Source organism: Triticum dicoccoides, chromosome 7A (assembly GCF_002162155.2).
Source record: "Triticum dicoccoides isolate Atlit2015 ecotype Zavitan chromosome 7A, WEW_v2.0, whole genome shotgun sequence".
Classification (NCBI taxonomy): Eukaryota; Viridiplantae; Streptophyta; class Magnoliopsida; order Poales; family Poaceae; genus Triticum; species Triticum dicoccoides.
In genome coordinates this window covers 76,719,861-76,739,393 of record NC_041392.1, presented here as the reverse complement: position 1 = coordinate 76,739,393, position 19,533 = coordinate 76,719,861, and the positions used below count along the sequence as shown (strand labels likewise).

General features: G+C 46.4%; 1 protein-coding gene across 1 annotated transcript; it reads right to left on the bottom strand.

The window, feature by feature from the left end:
* Positions 1-5,000: 5,000 nt before the first annotated feature.
* LOC119330903 (non-specific lipid-transfer protein A-like) lies at positions 5,001-5,838 on the bottom strand. Its single transcript, XM_037604036.1, has 2 exons — positions 5,450-5,838; positions 5,001-5,329 (listed from the first exon to the last, which is right to left on the bottom strand). The coding sequence occupies exons 1-2, from the start codon at positions 5,815-5,817 to the stop codon at positions 5,311-5,313; spliced, it is 387 nt and encodes a 128-aa protein (XP_037459933.1). The 5' UTR covers positions 5,818-5,838; the 3' UTR covers positions 5,001-5,310.
* Positions 5,839-19,533: the final 13,695 nt, after the last annotated feature.

The window sequence follows — 19,533 nt, the reverse complement described above, 5'->3', positions numbered from 1 at the left end:
ACCACAGAACCTCTAAAAGCATATCCAACAACCGCGCAACGCGCCGCGCGTTAAAAGTAGGAATACAACGCTGGGTTAGCCAGCTTTTGCACGCGGCGGTGCGCTGACTCCAGCGGCTGCTGCAAATTAAAGCGTGCGCGAGCCGCTCCAGCAGACGCGGTATATTTCATCTGTTTTTTCCTACTACGATTCATAGTTCATCCGACTCGGACTCTGCCTGCTTCTATGATAGTCTACTTCTACGATACAAAATAAAACGAAAAACGTGTACTACTCGTCTGACTCGGACTCCGTCTTGGTGATGTCCTCATCCGACGTGTGTGCGTAGGCGTCAAGGAACCGCTCGTCGTCGGAGTCCAGGAGGACGCATATCTTAGCGCGATGTTGTATTTAGCTACCGCCCTCCGCGTTCGCTTGTCCTCGCGATAGGCGGCTCGCTCCTCCCTCCTCTTTGCCCTCTTCGCCCTCCTCTAGGTGAAGAACTGTTCCTCGTTGGTATCTTCCAGGAAGCGATGGCTCCACAGCGCTAGACTTGCTCGTTCATCTCGGCCAGCCTGAGACGACGCTCCCGTCTCCGTTGCTTGCGACGATCCTCGTCGGTGAGAAGCTGTGGGAAAGGCGTCAACTCCTGTGCCTGCTCCCGCGTCGCCACATCGGCGAAGTTCATGTCTTGACGGGACCGCAGGAGATGCCACGCCGCAGCGTCGTACGCGTGGGCGCTCTGTTGGGCGGTGTCGAAGGTTCCGAGGGGGAGGCGTATGCTGCCGCCCGACCGAATCTCGACGGAGTAGGTGCCGAACGGACGCATGCGGACGCCACGGTAGCCCGAAGCTCCCCGACGGCGAGGCAGCATAGTGGCGCGGTGGTGGCGTGTCGGCGGCAAAGGGCGATGGAGAGATGGAGAGAGCGGCAGATGGCGCTGCAATTTATAGGCGCGCCGGACGCGGCGCGTTAAATGTAGCGCGTGAGCTGCCGCCTTTTCCCCGTGCACGCTAGTTTTCCGCCACCGCTGGAGCGCGCGAAAACGTCCCGCGCGTGCTAAAAAGCCAATTTACCGCACGCGTCTTTTAACGCGGCTGTTGAAAATGCTCTAACCATCCAACTATAGATTGGTTCGCCGTTACAGTTGGATTGGATGACGATGTGTTGTATGTTTGACTATGCAGGGGCGGAAAAGAAAAAGAAAAACTGTACAGGTCAGCTGGTCGTGGTCGATGGTACCTTCGTATTTTTTCTGTACAAGATCGCCGCGTTGTCAGATCTAATTTAGAAATCGATTTCGAAGTTTGGTTGGGGCAACTCCTTGATTCTGATTTCGAAATCTCGACGCCCCGCTTCTGAATCATGCGGTTAGGAGGTCGTCGACCTTATCTTGTAGCCGCATTGGTGCGCACCTGCCTCGATCGGACGCAGTCATCAGCCATGACATGCCATTACATTTGAGATCACGGCAAGTTAATATAGTGTGGCTAGGCAACTTGGGCGTTGGCTTGGCACAATGTCAGACTGCTTCACAACAAAGCAAGGAGACGAACATTAGCCTGCTTTATCAGAAAGAAATCACATGCTACTTCCTCCGTCTGAAAAAAAATTGTCCCAAACATGTCTCTTAAATGAATATATCTAACACTAATTTGGTGCTAGATACGTCCATTTGAGGGACAAACTTTTTCAGACGGAAATAGTACTATTTATCACTCCTATTTAGTTACACGGCGGCTCTCGCTCAACGGATCAAAGGTACGCCGGGGATAACACGCTGATGACTCCCAATAGCTCTTATCGACGGAGTCGTTTGGCACCTCGATGTCGACTAGTTACATGGCGATGAAATTTCTGTCCACATCTTATCCAGGAGGACGACTCGACTAGATTTCTTTAGGAGAGGTATGGGACATGCTAGGGGTAAGTTTGACTGAAAATTAAATTTGGATCAGTCGATCTGTTTCTAGCCGTTGGATGCGAAATGAGTGGCCAGATTGTTTTGTTCTACCTCCTGCATCATCTATTGTTCATCTTCTTCCTTGAAACCTGAAACCGCCACACGTGCCGCCGGCCTAACCACTGCCCTCCGCCACCCTGGGCTGTCGGCGCTCTCGCGCCAACCCGGCTGCCCTGCCCTCGCCTCAATCGCCGCCCACCGTCGTGCTTCCTCTGACCACGGCCATCCCTCTAACCCCGGCAGACCTCCAACTCCGACGCCGACGAACTTGCAACCTCTCCACCCCTAAGATGGACGATGAGGCTGCTGCCCCCTCTGCACCCGTTGCACCCCTAAGATAAACGAGGAGGCTACTCCGTCGCGACTGCTGCTGCCTCAGCCGGCGGCCTCGGTGCTCCTCCATGGCCGCTGCTTCCTCTCTACCGAAACGACTGACACAAATTCAAATTTCAGGCGACTGATGTTGAGTAAACCTAGAGAATTATATATAGAACTCAAAGAGATATGCACGCCGCGCACGTCTCATACCCTACGCCTTGTGTGTCCCGCGCAAGGGTGATTAGCTAGGGATCTCACGCCTCCCATCGGCGTCACCAGAAACCAACTTTGCCTTCTATGGCCTTAAGGCCATGGAGGCGCAGTGGATTCTGGCCCTTGCCGGTGAGAGGACTCCTGCTCCGTTTTTATGTGTTTCCCCCCATTTCTTTAGGTTTATGTCCTGCTCTGCAAGACGAGACGACATCGGCTCCTTAAAGTTGGAATAAGTTTCTCCTCGCCTACCCCTCGTTCTGGTGATGCGTCTAGCGCAATTAGAGTGCACGTGGAGGTATTTCTCCGGCGGATCTCACATGATTCGGTTGGTGTTTGTCTTTGATGCATCCCTTCGATCCGGTATTTGTTTGTTTATGTTCGTGTGTCTTCAGGTTGGACCCTTCCGGTCTATGCATCTCTTCATCGACGGCGACGATTGCTGTTCTGGTGTGATGGTCCTATTGGGCCTCGGTACGGCAACTTTCTGATTGTGGACTACAATAAGATTTGCCCGACTCCGCTGAGGGACCGACGATGATGGAGGCACGCCTTCAGCTCGCTCAAATGCTTTGTAGTCATTGCTAGATGGTCTATGAACCTAGATTTTTTTACTTCTAGTGTTTTTTTGTAAAATATTGACAGATGATGAATAGATCAAAAGTTTTTCCAACAAAAAAAAAGATATGCGCGAGAATAAAATTGGAGCATATTAATCGAGCAATTGGGATCCTATTCCGAGGTGTTGGATGAGACCACCTATTTGACGCCCACTGGCATCAAATAGGAGAAGCTCCACCTGAAAACCAGCTTAAATGGGCTGGCCCAGTCTGTCGCGAGCGGATTTTCAGTTTTTTTTCCTCCTTCGTTCATTAATCTGTTTTTCTAAAAATACTGCTGTTGTTTTTTACGGATCTAGATATTTAAAAAACTTATTAAAACTAACAATATATTTATAAATTATTCAATATTTGTTTTGATAAAAGTTTTGTGTATGTTAAAATACAATTTTTTTCACATTTTGTGTTTTTTCATTTTTATCTTCGCTTTTATTATTTTGTTTTATTTATTAATCCACAAACTTATTTCGTATCTTTCTAATTTTTATTTTACTTTTCCCTAGTTTGTAGTCCACAACATTTTTTTCAGAAAATATTTTTAGTTAACAATACATCGCCTAGCATATGCAATGAACACTTTTTAAACCAGGGGAGCATTTTTCAAAATCCAAGATTTTTTTAAAAAAATTACAGTATTTTTAAATTAGGGATTTTGATTCATGAACATTTGATACTTGTGGATAGTTTTAGAATTTCGGGATATTTCTTAATTTTCGTAATCTTTTTCAATTTTAGAAATGAAATAAACCGGTGGACATTTTGTTGGATTTTTGAATATTATTATTAAAATTAAGGTTATTTTTGAAGTTTGAAAGCGTTTTTTAGTTTACAAATACTTTCTAAAACATGTCAAATTCTTTTTATGTAATAAAAAATTATGTCAAAAAATAGTAATGGCCTGCCCAAGAAGCGCTTCTGACAAATTGCTTGGATACATTAGTCGGCAGTAACAATTATTTCAAACAAGGGAGCAATTAATTACTCCCTCCGTCCCATAATATAAGAGCGTCTTATATTGTGGGACGGAGGGAGTAGAAGATGCCCCTTGAGTGAGCTTTCATGAGGCGTTCTTGAGTGGGCGGGGGAGTAGTCTTACGAGGACACATGTCGTATGCGGAGCGCATGTTGACTGGTTGCCTGTTACATTTTTCTCTTAGTTTTTGCTCTATTTTCTTTGTTTTCATTTTTTTCCTTGTAATCCCTGATTCGTCTTGGCCATTTTAGGTTTTTGGGTTTCTGCTGTTTTTTCTTTTTCTTTGGTTTTCCTTTTTTGGAAGGACAAGTAGGCTGCACTTCCAAAAAAAAAAAAACCTTAGGCTGCACAGAGCCTAAATATTTCGAGGCTCATATCGCCTGGACTGTGCACCATCTGTTCTCCGCTTCTGACATGCATGCAGCAATGAAACACCGGCAATATTTTCAGACATAATTAGCGAAGGACAAAGCTGCAAATGACGTGACATTTTCTGTCCATAGAATGAGAATAATCACGAGCGTTTATTTAATGGCAATCAATATGTAGCGTTTTGGACTGAGCCCTCTTTTGGACTTCCGGAGCTGTACCTAGCGATTGCATTAACGTTGAAGTCATATTCAACGAAAGCAAATCTGCCAAGCTAAGTTGCCGTCAATCACGAGTCAAGTAGGGAAAGAGACTTCTTAACAGTATCCTCCAATGTGTTTGAGAGAAGGCAAATGATTCTCCTCTAAAAATTGCCCGAGAGGGAGCTAATTACTAGTACTTCCTCCGTCACAAATATAATACTAGTATATTTTAGATATTTCAATATTTACTACATACGGACCAAACTGAGTGAACAAACAACCTAAAACGTGTTTACATACATCCGATCCATAGAAAAGTTAGAACATCTTATATTTGTGAATGGATGGAGTATTTTTCAAAAAAATTACGATGAACTTTAATATATTAATAATATGGATAAGATACAGATTACAGTTTAATATATTAATAATATGGATAAGATACAAATTACACGTGGACTTAAGTTTCTAAATATTGTTTCAAAGTAAACAGCTCCTGCTTGCAATGATCTTTATTCCAAAAATCATTACTAGCTAGATTATTCTTCTGTTTACTCTTTGTGAAATTGAAGAAGGAAAAAAGAAAAGAAAGAGAAACGTAAATATGCCCACCACAAGTCTTGCAAGTCATCTTATTCGATGCTCTTTGTTGGGCGCCATGATTAAGCCGACTTCTCAATCAGCTCTCGGAATCCTGAAAAGGGACTAAGCATTTTTATCTATTCACCTTTTGGAAAACAAATTACGAACAAGGCTATTGAAGCATCTGGCACGAACAAAGTTTGGAGCACGCATGTTTTCTCGAGGTACGTACCGATAGCAGTCGAAGTCGTGGGCGGTCGGGAGGAAGGAGATGCGGACGCTGCACCTGGCGGGGAGCGTGGCGGCGCGGCGGGTGAGCACCTTGCCGGCGGCGACCATCTCCTTGTGGATGCACGCGCAGAGGGCGCGCCGCCGGTCAAAGGTCGGCGCCATGTCCTTGATGTCGGCGAGCCCCCTGCAGCAGCGCGGCGAGAGCTTGTCCTCCACGCCGGCGACGTAGCCGGTGCAGTCGCCGAACGCCGTCTGGGCGACGGCACAGTCGTTGTCCGCCGTCCCCGCCTCCGCGCCGTGCAGGCCGCCGAGCATGAAGAATAGCGAGGCGGCGGCGGCCAGCGCTGCGAGGTAGCGGGTAAGCGTCATGGTGGTTGCGCTGCACTTGTAGACACGACTACGACTACGAGTGCGTGTCGACGTGCGCAGGGTATTTATAGGGAATGTTCTCGGGCGCAGATGGGAACGTTTTATCTTCTGCTGGATCGGCGCAACGAGTGGAGCTGGATAATATGGAATTGCAGTAATTTGTACTCCCTCCCGTTCCGAATTACTTGTCGCAAATATGAATGTATCTAGATATATTTTAGTTCTAGATACATCCATTTCTGCGACGAGTAATTTAAAACGGAGGAAGTAAGTTGTAATTTTTTTTTTTGTGTTTAGACTGCGAATATATGATGAAAAATGCTTGGCTTCAACCGGCGGATCACACGCGAGTATCCGCTCGCTCGGCCATGCGATGCATGTCTTGTCCGAGCAGTTCCTTCTTTCCCTTTTTTTTTGGTCAATTTGGCCGCTGCTCACTTTCCGCTACAATGAGTTTCTGTTGCAAAAACAAAAATTTATAATGAGAGCTCGGTTGTAGAAAAATTAAATTGCAATGAGAACTTTGCTGCAAAAAAAAACTGAATTGCAATTAAAAAAAGAACTTTGTTGCAAAAAAAAAACTGTAACAATACTCTGTTGCAAAAACAAAATCCGCAACTTTACCTATGTTTGTAAAAATTCTACAACATGACTCGTATTGCAGAAAGTTCCTGCAACACGAACTGTATTGCAATGGAGGAAGGTGATGCTCAGTCGCTCAATTCGTCAGATCCAACGACGAGGTGATGGATCTTTAAAAAAGATCCAACAGCCGATGCATAGCGGCACTCAATACATCTTATTTCCACAAAGCAGCTACAGCCCGTAAGAAAAGGAATTGTATCCGAAGATTGCTTGACCATACAGGGGTTTGGAAGGAGGAGTTGGATTATATAAACAGTATCATTACGAGTTATTTCAAAGCGCTTTTTACATCCCAGATGACCGTTCCCGATATTAATGTTTTCAGTAAAGTCCATAGGCGAGTTTCGGAAGCAAGGAATAAGCAAGGAATACGTCCCTGATGGCGCCATACATGGCCGAGGAGGTACGAAAGGCTCTCTTTTTCATTGGAGATTTCAAGGCACCAAGACCGGATGGTCTTCACGCGGTCTTTTATAAATGGTTCTGGTCTATGTTGGGTGATGATCTAGTCATGGAAGTTCTGAATGCGATCAATTCCCGGGTTATGCCAGAAGGGTGAAATGACACTACTATTGTCATGATCCCAAAAGTAAATTCCCCGAAGAAAGTTACTCAATTCAGACCGATCAGTTTATGCAACTAGATAATACCCCGCACGTTGCTGCGGAATAGATTGTAATATATACTAAAAGGAATTGATATTATGAAACTTGATTTTTTGAATTTAATATGAAAACTAAAACCGAATGTACAGATGATTTATTATATGATTGTTGTTTATATTTAACAAAAGTGTCATTTTTTCATGCATGGTACATATGCTTTAGAATTGAAAAAATAATAATGAGGAAAACATATTATCCATCCACTAAGTTAATCGATGATTTTTATGGAAACATGTCGTTAGCACTTCAGGCTTATTTTTTGCCTTTGGCGGCTTGAATGTGACGCCCCTGATTCAATCGTACACTAATCATACACGTAAACGTGTACGATCAAGATCAGGGACTCATGGAAAGTTATCACAACACAACTCTATAAATAAAATAAGTCATACAAGCATCATATTACAAGCCAGGGGCCTCAAGGGCTCAAATACAAGAGCACGATCATAGACGAGTCAGCGGAATCAACAATATCTGAGTACAGACATAAGTTAAACAAGTTTGCCTTAAGAGGCTAGCACAAACTGGGATACAGATTGAAAGAGGCGCATGCCTCCTGCCTGGGATCATCCTAAACTACTCTTGGTCGTCGTCAGCGGGCTACACGTAGTAGTAGGCACCTCCCGAGTAGTAGTAGTCGTCATCGACAGTGTCGACTGGCTCCTGGGATCCATCGTTTGGTCGCAGCAATCGGGTATAGGAAGGGGGGAAAGGGGGAGCAAACCAACCGTGATTACTCATCCAAAGTACTCGCAAGCAAGGAGCTACACTACATATGTACGCATTGGTATCAAATGGAATAAGGCTATCATATGTGGACTGAACTGCAGAATGTCGGAATAAGAGGGGGATAGCTAGTCCTATCGAAGAATACGCTTCTGGCCACCTCCATCTTGCAGCATGTAGAAGAGAGAAGAAGGTAAATCCACCAAGTAGCATCGTGTAGCATAATCCTACCCGGCGATCCTCTCCTCGTAGCCCTGTTAGAGAGCGACCACCGGGTTGTATCTGACACTTGGAAGGGTGTGTTTTATTAAGTATCAGGTTCTAGTTGTCATAAGGTCAAGGTACAACTCCAAGTCGTCCTGTTACCGAAGATCACGACTATTCAAATAGATTACCTTCCCTGCAGGGGTGCACCACATTCCCAACACGCTCGATCCCCTTTGTCCAGACACACTTTTCTAGGTCATGCCCTGCCTCGGAAGATCAACACGTCGCAGCCCCACCTAGGCATAACAGAGAGGTCAGCACGCCGGTCTAAATCCTATGCGTGCAGGGGTCTGGGCCCATCGCCCATTGCACACCTGCACGTTGCGTCGGCGGCCGGAGAGCAGACCTAGCAACCTCCATTACAAAGGAAGTTGCGCTACGCGGTCCAACCCAGCGCGCGCCGCTCATCCGTTGACGCCATGAAGGCTTCGGCTAATACCACGACGTCGAGTGCCCATAACTGTTCCCGCGTAGTTGGTTAGTGCGTATAGGCCAGTAGCCAGACTCAGATCAAATACCAAGATATCGTTAAGCGTGTTAAGTATCCGCGAACGCCGACCAGGGCCAGGCCCACCTCTCTCCTAGGTGGTCTCAACCTGCCCTGTCGTTCCGCCTCAAAGTAACAGTCGGGGGCCGTCGGGAACTCAGGCCCACCACTACCTGGATGGAGCCACCTGCCCCTTCAGCCCCCATATCAGAATCACCTGCGGGTACTCAATGAGTCGACCCGACTTTAGTCACCACCTGTATAGTATGTGTAAATGTATAAGTATTTACCCGTGATCACCTCCCGAGTGATCACGGCCCGATAGTATAGCATCGCAGACGGACAAGAATGTAGGGCCACTGATGAAGTGCTAGCAACCTATACTAAGCATGTAGGATTGCAGGTAAGGTATCAACAGTTGTAGAAACAATGACAGGCTATGCAACAGAATAGGGTTAACGGAAAGCAGTAACATGCTACACTACTCTAATGCAAGCAGTAGAGAAGAATAGGCGGTATCTGGTGATCAGGGGGGGGGGCTTGCCTAGTTGCTCTGGCAAGAGAGAGGGGTCGTCAACACTGTAGTCGTATTGGGTAGCAGCGGCGTCGGTCTCGGTGTCTAGCGAGAGAAGAGGGGGAAGAAACAATAAATATTAAGCAAACAGATGCATAGCAATGCATGACATGACATGTATCGGTGCTAGGGGTGCCCTAACGCGGTATGAGGTGGTACCGGTGAAGGGAGGAAACATCCGGAAAATATCCCCGGTGTTTCGCGTTTTCGGACAGATGAATCGGAGAGGAAAAATTGAGTGTTCGCTATGCTAGGGGTGCGTGGTGGACGAACGGGCTACATATCCGAATTCGTCTCGTCGTTCTGAGTAACTTTCATGTACAAAGTTTTTCCATCCAAGCTACGGTTTATTTTATATTGATTTTAAAAGATTTAAATCATTTTTAGCATTTATTTAATTATTTTAATCCAACATTATCCAGAACAGTGCACGCTGACGTCAGCATGATGTCAGTATGATGTCAGCAGTCAATAGGGGGTTGACTGGGTCAAACTGACGTGTGGGTTTCGTCTGTCATTGACACATCACCCTAACTAACAGATTAGTTAGGTTAATTAGATATTTAGGTTAATCAAGTTTAATTAGTTTAACTAAACATGATTAATTAACTTAATTAATTAATTAATTAATTAATTATTTTTATTTATTATTTTTATTTATTCTTTTTTTATAAACCGTTCTGTGGGGTGGGGCCCCACATGTCATAGGGCCAGCGGGGCCTAATGGGCACACGAGCGTTGTAGACGCCCGACCTGGGCGACGACCCGCGGGAGTGGAGGGGTGCCGATGCAGCGCGGGCGCCGGGCGCCGGAGATGGCCGCGGCGAGGCCACGGCGGGGCGGCGGCCCAACGAGCCGGAGGTGGGGCGGAGCAGGACGGCGCGTCAGCGGCCGCAGTGGCGGGTGGAACCGGCGCGGCCACGGCGCGGTTCGGTGGCCGGGCGCAGCGGCGGCAACGATGGCAGAGCAGGCGCGTAGCGATGGCAGAGCAGGCGGCCGCAGGAGGCACGAAGGCGAGTGCGAGGCCACGGCAAGACTGGCGGCGCGCGCAGCAGGGGGCGACGGGCGCGGTCGGGCGGTGGACCGGAGCAGGGCGAGACCAGCGCGCGGCAGCAGCAGGAGCCGGCCACGGCGGGCGACCCAGGCAGTGGCGGGGGTGCGTGCGCAGCCGCGGGGCGCGGTGAGCGTGCCAAGGGGGAAGAAGGGAGCGACCACGCAGCGGGGCAGCGGCGATGCGACGCGTTGAGGGAGAGAGGAGGAGAGGGAGGGGTGCGGCTCACGGAGGGCGTAGGGATCGTGGCAGCGGTGCGCGAGGTGGATGACGGGGATGACAGCGAAGAGAAGAAGTAGGCCGGCGGGGGAGCGCTCCGGGCGGCGGCGGCGTCCTGGCGCGGGGGCAGCGACCTCCTCCCCGATCCCGATCCAATCGGGGAGAGAGGGGGCAGATATTTTTGTGGGGGGAGGGGAGGTGGGGTGTCGGTGGAGTGGGTTACAGGGGGTGAGGGGATAAGGAGTGGGGGTGGGTGGCCGGCTGGGCCTGGTGGGTTGGCCCGGTTGGGCCACGGCCCAGGGGGTTTTCTTCCTCTCTTTTCTTTTTAGTTTAGTTTTCTGTTTTTCTGTTTTCTTCTTTTCTTTTATTTATTACCCTTTTCTGTTTTAGCTTAGTTTTCTTTTATTTTTGACTTAGCAAAATACCAAAATGGTACCTACTTTGACGTTACCAAATATGCCACTGCCACATTAACTAGCTACGTAAAATAAAATAGTTTTGTAATTATTTATTATTTAACAGTATTTAAATAATAGTTTTTGCTACTGTTTTATTTATCTTATAACATCTAAACATTTTATAAAAGTAGGGTTTCTTCACCATAACTGCCTATGCAATAGTTGTCACAACCCGAACATTTTAGTTTTAACATTTGAAATTTTTTGTTGTTTGCCTTGATTTTGAATTTCAATTTGAATCGGTTTCTAATCAATGCGAGTTTATCATTAGTAACCGAGGTGATGTGGCATCATTACGAGGGGGTTATTGTAGCTTAATTACCCGGGCGTCACAATCTCCTCCACTACAAGAAATCTCGTTCCAAGATTTAAGAGGTAGTGAAAGGGGGGAGGTCTGGTAACGAATCTAGCGGGTCTTCTCATCCTGGCTTGCTCTTCTTGAAGAGGCCGGTCCAATACATTGATGTCTTCATTTCTCTGCTTCAGGTCATCATGATGAAGTCGGCATCCTTTCTTCAGGAACTCCATCGTACTTCTGAAAGAATAAAGGGTGGGCATTCCGGGAGAACAAACCTATGCAAGGTCGACTATCTAGTCGACAACATTAGGGAAGGTGGCGGATACCGGATAGTAACTCTTGAATTAAAACTTAAGAAAATATCGAGAACAAAGTAAGAAGGCGCAAAATAGAAGTTTGAAGCGCATAGGCATTCGTTCGTTGCCTAATATGAAGGGTGACAGGGGTTCAGAGCAATGGGAATAAGTATTGCGTCTGATACCATAATAGATCACTAAGCAGGTGGCCCGTGAATTACATACGAAGTCAAGCGCTAGAAATAACTTTGACAATAGGTTGTACATGAGAGTCAGGTTTTGATCCTGTGGAACTGTGGGTTATGGGTCCACCATGTGGGTTAAAAGTATGAAGGGTGATGACATCTTGCACGATCATGTGAGCAAGGCATGTCAGAGGATAGTCTGTCGGTTATGTCGGCAACAACATCGGTACCAAGGGAGAGGGACGAAGGGAACCATTCTCCTGCTCGTTGAACGAGGCGGGCCAATAGGCAAAGTTCTCGTCCATCGGTGGCTACCGGAATGATATCAACAATAGTAACAGGGTCTTACTGACAGAGTTATACACCGAGGTGTTTGCACAAGCAAGGAATTATTACTGCTTTTATCATATAGATCACAGTAAGGGTTTAAACAAACCAATGGAAAGGGAAAAGTGTCTATCAAATTTAATCAGAACAATGGAAAGAAAAATGTGTTTAAACACATATTTCGGGGCTATATCCTTCCCAAGGTCAACCAGAGCATGATATCCATGATAGGATATAACATAGAAAACCATTTAGGTAAGGGGGAGGGCGTTCATGACATTACCCAAGCAAGAGTGTTTGGATAACTAGGCAAGAAACATTTAGCTTTGGGCTTCAAATGTTTTTATTGAAAATCGAAGTACCACAGACATGCTTCGAGATAGCACTGACATGGTCTTCAAGCAAAGTTTAGACCTTGGAAACACAAAGGATCCATTAGGATAACTTATTAAACAAGGCATTCAAATTCTTCATGGAAAAATGGTTCTCCTTGCTAAAAAGGAAATTATAACAATAGGTTCTCCGGTCAGGTGTGCTAGGCATGACATCACCTTACCGAGTCATATAAAGACCAATGTTATAACTCTTGTAAATATGTTCCCACCATCATATCTGACCGAGATTCAGATCTGATTGGTGTCAGGATACCTTAGACTCAGGATGCTTGAGAAGAAAAGGTGCAAAACAAATTGACGAGATGACATTGTAAGATTCTCGGGAAATGTACTATGGAAGGGAGTTCCAGAACAAGAGCTCATCATTAAACCAATGAAGGGATAAGGAGGTAGTTGATGAACTCAGTGACAATTCATCGAGATTTCGAAAGGATGGGTTTCCACAATTATGTGAACAAGGAGATAACATTTGTCAGATCAAGTGATATAATGATGTATGCTCGAGGAAAGCATACACAATTGAACATTGATTGAAAGGTGCACCCGAAAGATGGGCTTAGGTAGCATGATCAACGTTAGAATGGTGGTTCAACAACCAATAGTCTAAGAACGAACTATCGACCATCAACTTCAAAGCAATAGGGTTGTTAGAAGTACAAAATCCACCAGTACCGTTCACTTGTTGGAATCCCGATTAGAATCAACATGGGGACCAAGAAGGGAAGGTTATGGTTAGAAGTATTACTTGCATCAATAATTCATAAGAGGTGGTGAAAGTCTCATGACATTCTTGACAAGACAGATGGTAATACTCCAAGGTAAAGAAGAACAATTGTTGGATATCACGGAACTCAAGGTACAACACAAAACAAGAACAAGTTTTGTGTTGGAGGGAATGCAATAATATTGTCGATGTTAACCCAAATCATCGAGGGGGCAAGCATGGAATTTCTCATCAGGAACTCAATGTACGTCTCGGAAGAAGTTAAAATGTTGACGATGATCATGACACATTTATCGAGAGGTTTCAAGAAGATGTAATCGATCGGCGAAGACATCACATCAAGGGAATGGTGAAGTAAAAGGTTACTACAACCATAGATAAGATGCCATCTCAGAATTCAGGGTTGTCTCTCAAGACAAACAATATGATGCTCAAAGTTTGATGTAAGCTTAGAGCACTATCGGGATTGTGTCCCGGGGATGAAGGACATAGGTAGAATGGTCAAGCAGTCAGCCTGACGATGATGATGTAGTCAATCCGTTGGGAATGACATGATCAAGTGCAAACTCGTAAGCAATGAAGATTACTAAAAGTTGTCGAATCGCAGTGCGGACTCGATCCACTATTCGGTGTTCTCGGTTGACGACAACCCAGAACTCGTGGAGTGACTATGACAGGGAAAGGTATTACTCCATTACAAATTCATAAGATGTAGTGCAATGGCATGATATCCTCGAGATACCAGGTGGATAATACTCGAAGGCATATCAAATTAAAGGTTGAAGTTGGGTGTTGATCTATAGAAGACAAGCGCTTTAAATTGTCGGAGAAATGGAATCAAAGGAAGAAATTATGGTCAGAACTACAATCATAAATGATCAAACCATGGATAAAAGATGAACTCATAACAAGGGGGTAATTATTTTCACGAGCAGCTTCCATGATAACTTCTACATCGTGTCCATGGGCATGAACGCAAAGTTCAAGGTCGACTCCCACTTCTCCAATGCATAACCTTTCATTCACTCCTCAAAATAAAAATGATTTCAGTGTCAAAACCTACCCGGTGAATTACCAGAGGAGTATGACCCGTGAAAACTTTTGGGTTCACACAGATTATGGAAAGCATAGGTTCAACCCATCGGGGCATCTTAGGACATATACCATGAACTTTAAGGTCAACTAACACGTGCTTGAAGCAGAGCATGGTTGACAAGGCATAGGATATAACTTGCCAAAGGCAGAAAACATAATTTACCAAAGGCATTATGTATCAGGGGAGAAACTCTCAAGGTTATTGGAAATGAAGGACACAGTCGGATAATAACCAAGCAAATGGTCTCGCGGACCACAAGGAACCTGGTGTGAGTATCAGTACTCAATCAGAAGGGAAACCAATGCAAGGTATCAGATTATAGAAACCATTAACTAATTCAAAGCTCAAACGCAAATGATTATGATTGCCAAATCAAGGGATCAGAAGAAAACACTTTGATTAAGAATGGACAAGCTAAATAGACTTAGGGGTATATTCGACGACAACTTGATTGGTCGAGGATCAGCTCATGTTCAAATTGACACTGAGTCGGAAGGATGAATTCTAGGACTCGACTGAGGAATGCGAGCATTCGCATCTTATTGAATCAATGGACTCAAAAGGATAGTGGCAAAGGATGCCAATAAGATTACACTACTTAGGGGATTAACCAAAATGCAAGCAAGCAAGAATTTCAAGAGCAATAAGCTGTTGAGGATTTTTGGAAGATCGAATAGTATTTTGAAGACCTTTGTGAATTACTTGAATCAATTGGGGATGAGCAGATACTCGATAAGTGCGAGAAACTATTTGTAGGGGTATTCAGGGGGCAAAGAACTACAAGGCAGTAGGCACAAGTATTCTCGAGGTATCTCCTAATAACAAGATCAATTGTGAATAAAAGTAAGAACGACATGTGTAAGTATTTATCCATAGGGATATTTCGGTGGTAGGGAATTGCAAAAGCAACGGGGACAAGTCTCAAGAAAACATGGAGATTATCTTCAGGATCTTCTGATGCAGCAGGCGACCATCAGTAATAAGGGGCTCTCCGGATGGAAGTGACCACGAGATCCTAATGTTAGAGTTAGTAAAATTCGTTTAACCCGAGTAGAAAAAGTTTAGAGTCCCAGAGTAAAGGTCGAGGAGTAAAAGATCCTAATACCACCCAAATGGCGACGTGGGCCCGTAAGGCACACAACCATGCTAGTAAAAAGTTTTGTAATGTCTAGACTCGACTTCGGCCAAGGAGTGTGGAAGGGGGATTCCTACAGGCAGTCGGCTCTGATACCAACTTGTGACGCCCCTGATTCAATCGTACACTAATCATACACGCAAACATGTACGATCAAAATCAGGGACTCACGGGAAGATATCACAACACAACTCTACAAATAAAATAAGCCATACAAGCATCATATTACAAGCCAGGGGCCTCGAGGGCTCGAATACAGGAGCTCGATCATAGACGAGTCAGCGGAAGCAACAATATCTGAGTACAGACATAAGTTAAACAAGTTTGCCTTAAGAAGGCTAGCACAAACTGGGATACAGATCGAAAGAGGCGCAGGCCTCCTGCCTGGGATCCTCCTAAACTACTCCTGGTCATCGTCAGCGGGCTGCACGTAGTAGTAGGCACCTCCCGAGTAGTAGTAGTCGTCATCGACAGTGGCGTCTGGCTCCTGGGCTCCATCGTCTGGTCACAGCAATCGGGTATAGGAAGGGGGAAAAGGGGGAGCAAAGCAACCGTGAGTACTCATCCAAAGTACTCGCAAGCAAGGAGCTACACTACATATGTATGCATTGGTATCAAATGGAATAAGGCTATCATATGTGGACTGAACTGCAGAATGCCGGAATAAGAGGGGGATAGCTAGTCCTATCGAAGACTACGCTTCTGGCCACCTCCATCTTGCAGCATGTAGAAGAGAGAAGAAGGTAAGTCCACCAAGTAGCATCGTGTAGCATAATCCTACCCGGCGATCCTCTCCTCATCGCCCTGTTAGAGAGCGACCATCGGGTTGTATCTGGCACTTGGAAGGGTGTGTTCTATTAAGTATCCGGTTCTAGTTGTCATAAGGTCAAGGTACAACTCCAAGTCGTCCTGTTACCGAAGATCACAGCTATTCGAATAGATTAACTTCCCTGCAGGGGTGCACCACATTTCCCAACACGCTCGATCCCCTTTGTCCGGACACACTTTTCTGGGTCATGCCCGGCCTCGAAATATCAACACGTCGCAGCCCCACCTAGGCACAACAGAGAGGCCAGCACGCCGGTCTAAATCCTATGCGCGTAGGGGTCTGGGCCCATCGCCCATTGCACACCTGCACGTTGCGTGGGCGGCCGGAGAGCAGACCTAGCAACCTCCATTACAAAGGAAGTTGCATTACACGGTCCAACCCGGCGCGCGCCGCTCAGTCGCTGATGTCACGAAGGCTTCGGCTGATACCACGACGTCGAGTGCCCATAACTGTTCCCGCGTAGTTGGTTAGTGCGTATAGGCCAGTAGCTAGACTCAGATCAAATACCAAGATCTCGTTAAGCGTGTTAAGTATCCGCGAACACCGATCAGGGCCAGGCCCACCTCTCTCCTAGGTGGTCTCAACCTGCCCTGTCGTTCCACCTCAAAGTAACAGTCGGGGGCCGTCGAGAACTCAGGCCCACCACTACCTGGATGAAGCCACCTACCCCTTCAGCCCCCACATCAGAATCACCTGCGGGTACTCAACGGTCCGACCCGACTTTAGTCACCACATGTATAGTGTGTATAAATGTATAAGTATTTACCTGTGATCACCTCCCGAGTGATCACTGTGACGCCCCCGATTCAATCGTACACTAATCATGCACGCAAATGTGTACGATCAAGATCAGGGACTCACCGGAAGATATCACAACACAACTCTAAAACATAAATAAGTCATACAAGCATCATAATACAAGCCAGGGGCCTCGAGGGCTCGAATACAAGTGCTCGATCATAGACGAGTCAGCGGAAGCAACAAGATCTGAGTACAGACATAAGTTAAACAAGATTGCCTTAAGAAGGCTAGCACAAACTGGGATACATATCGAAAGAGGCGCAGGCCTCCTGCCTGGGATCCTCCTAACTACGCTTGGTCGTCGTCAGCGGCCTGCACGTAGTAGTAGGCACCTCCAGTGTAGTAGGAATCATCGTCGACGGTGGCGTCTGGCTCCAGGGCTCCAGCATCTGGTTGCGAAAACCAGGTAGAAGGGAAAGGGGAAAAGAGGGAGAAAAGCAACCGTGAGTACTCATCCAAAGTACTCGCAAGCAAGGAGCTACACTACATATGCATGGGTAATTGTGTAAAGGGCCATATCGGTGGACTGAACTGCAGAATGCCAGAATAAGAGGGGGATAGCTAATCCTGTCGAAGACTACGCTTCTGGCAGCCTCCGTCTTGCAGCATGTAGAAGAGAGTAGATTGAAGTCCCCCAAGTAGCATCTCCAAGTAGCATCTCCAAGTAGCATCTCCAGTAGCATCGCAGTAGCATAATCCTACCCGGCGATCCTCCCCTCGTCGCCCTGTGGAAAAGCGATCACCGGGTTGTCTGTGGAACTTGGAAGGGTGTGTTTTATTAAGTATCCGGTTCTAGTTGTCATAAGGTCAAGGTACAACTCCAAGTCGTCCTGTTACCGAAGATCACGGCTATTCGAATAGATTAACTTCCCTGCAGGGGTGCACCACATAACCCAACACGCTCGATCCCATTTGGCCGGACACACTTTCCTGGGTCATGCCCGGCCTCGGAAGATCAACACGTCGCAGCCCCACCTAGGCACAACAGAGAGGTCAGCACGCCGGTCTAAATCCTATGCGCACAGGGGTCTGGGCCCATCGCCCATTGCACACCTGCACGTTGCGTACGCGGCCGGTGAGCAGACCTAGCAACCTCCATTACAAAGGAAGTTGCGTTAACGCAGTCCAACCCGGCGTGCGCCACTCAGTCGCTGACGTCAAGAAGGCTTCGGCTGATACCACGACGCCGGGATTCCCATAACTACTCCCGCGTAGATGGTTAGTGCGTATAGGCTCGTAGCCGACTCAGATCAAATACCAAGATCTTGTTAAGCGTGTTAAGTATCCGCGAACGCCGAACAGGGCCAGGCCCACCTGTCTCCTAGGTGGTCTCAACCTGCCCTGCCGCTCCGCCACAAAGTAACAGTCGGGGGCCGTCGGGAACCCAGGCCCACCTCTACCGGGATGGAGCCACCTGTCCTTTCAGCCCCCAACTCCGAACAGTATCACAGGTAATGTAACAGTGTAAAGTATATAGTATATGCCCGTGATCACCTCCCGAAGTGATCACAGCCCAGTAGTATAGCATGGCAGACGGACAAGAGTGTAGGGCCACTGATGGAACACTAGCATCCTATACTAAGCATTTAGGATTGCGACTAAGGTATCAATGACTGTAGCAGCAATGACAGGCTATGCATCAGAATAGGATTAACGGAAAGCAGTAACATGCTACGCTACTCTAATGCAAGCAGTATAGAGAAGAGTAGGCGATATCTGGTGATCAAGGGGGGGGGGCTTGCCTGGTTGCTCTGGCAAGAGAGAGGGGTCGTCAACTCCGTAGTCGAACTGGTCAGCAGCAGCGTCGGTCTCGTAGTCTACCGGAGAGAAGAGGGGGAAGAAATAATGAATACGGAGCAAACAAAGCACCACAAAATATATCAAGGCAATACGCGGTGTTCGGTGTGCCCTAACGCGGTAGTAGGTGATACCGGTGAAGGGGGAAAAACCCCCGGGAAAGTATTCCCGGTGTTTCGTGTTTTCGGGCAGAGGAGCCGGAGGGGGAAAGTTGCGGGTTCGATAGGTTAGGGGTGTGTGGCGGACGAACGGGCCGCGTATCCGGATTCGTCTCGTCGCTCTGAGCAACTTTCACGTTGAGAATATTTTAATCCGAGTTACGGATTAAAAGATATGATTTATTTAAAGATTTTATTAATTTCTGGAATTTAATCAATTAATTATTTAATTCGAAAAATGGAATTATGACGTCAGCATGATGCCATGCTGACGTCAGCAGTCAACAGGGTTGACTAGGTCAACCCTGACATGTGGGTCCCGTTCGTCATACTCTGTTAACTAATTATAGTAGTTAAGTTTAATTAATAGTAGTTAATTAGGTTAATTAGTCATTAGGTTTAATTTATCAGGATTAATTAAATTAATTATTTACTTAATTAATTAATTAATTAATTAATTTTATTCATTATTATTTTTATTAATTATATTTATCTAAATTCCTTTCCCATTTCTTTTATTTTAAAAAAACGTTCTGGGGGTGGGGCCCCCATGTCATAGGCAGGGGGGTGGACCGGTCAGCCC

Excerpts from the sequence above, each read along its gene's own strand:
- LOC119330903 (XM_037604036.1), bottom strand. The coding sequence starts at position 5,817 with ATGACGCTTACCCGCTACCTCGCAGCGCTGGCCGCCGCCGCCTCGCTA.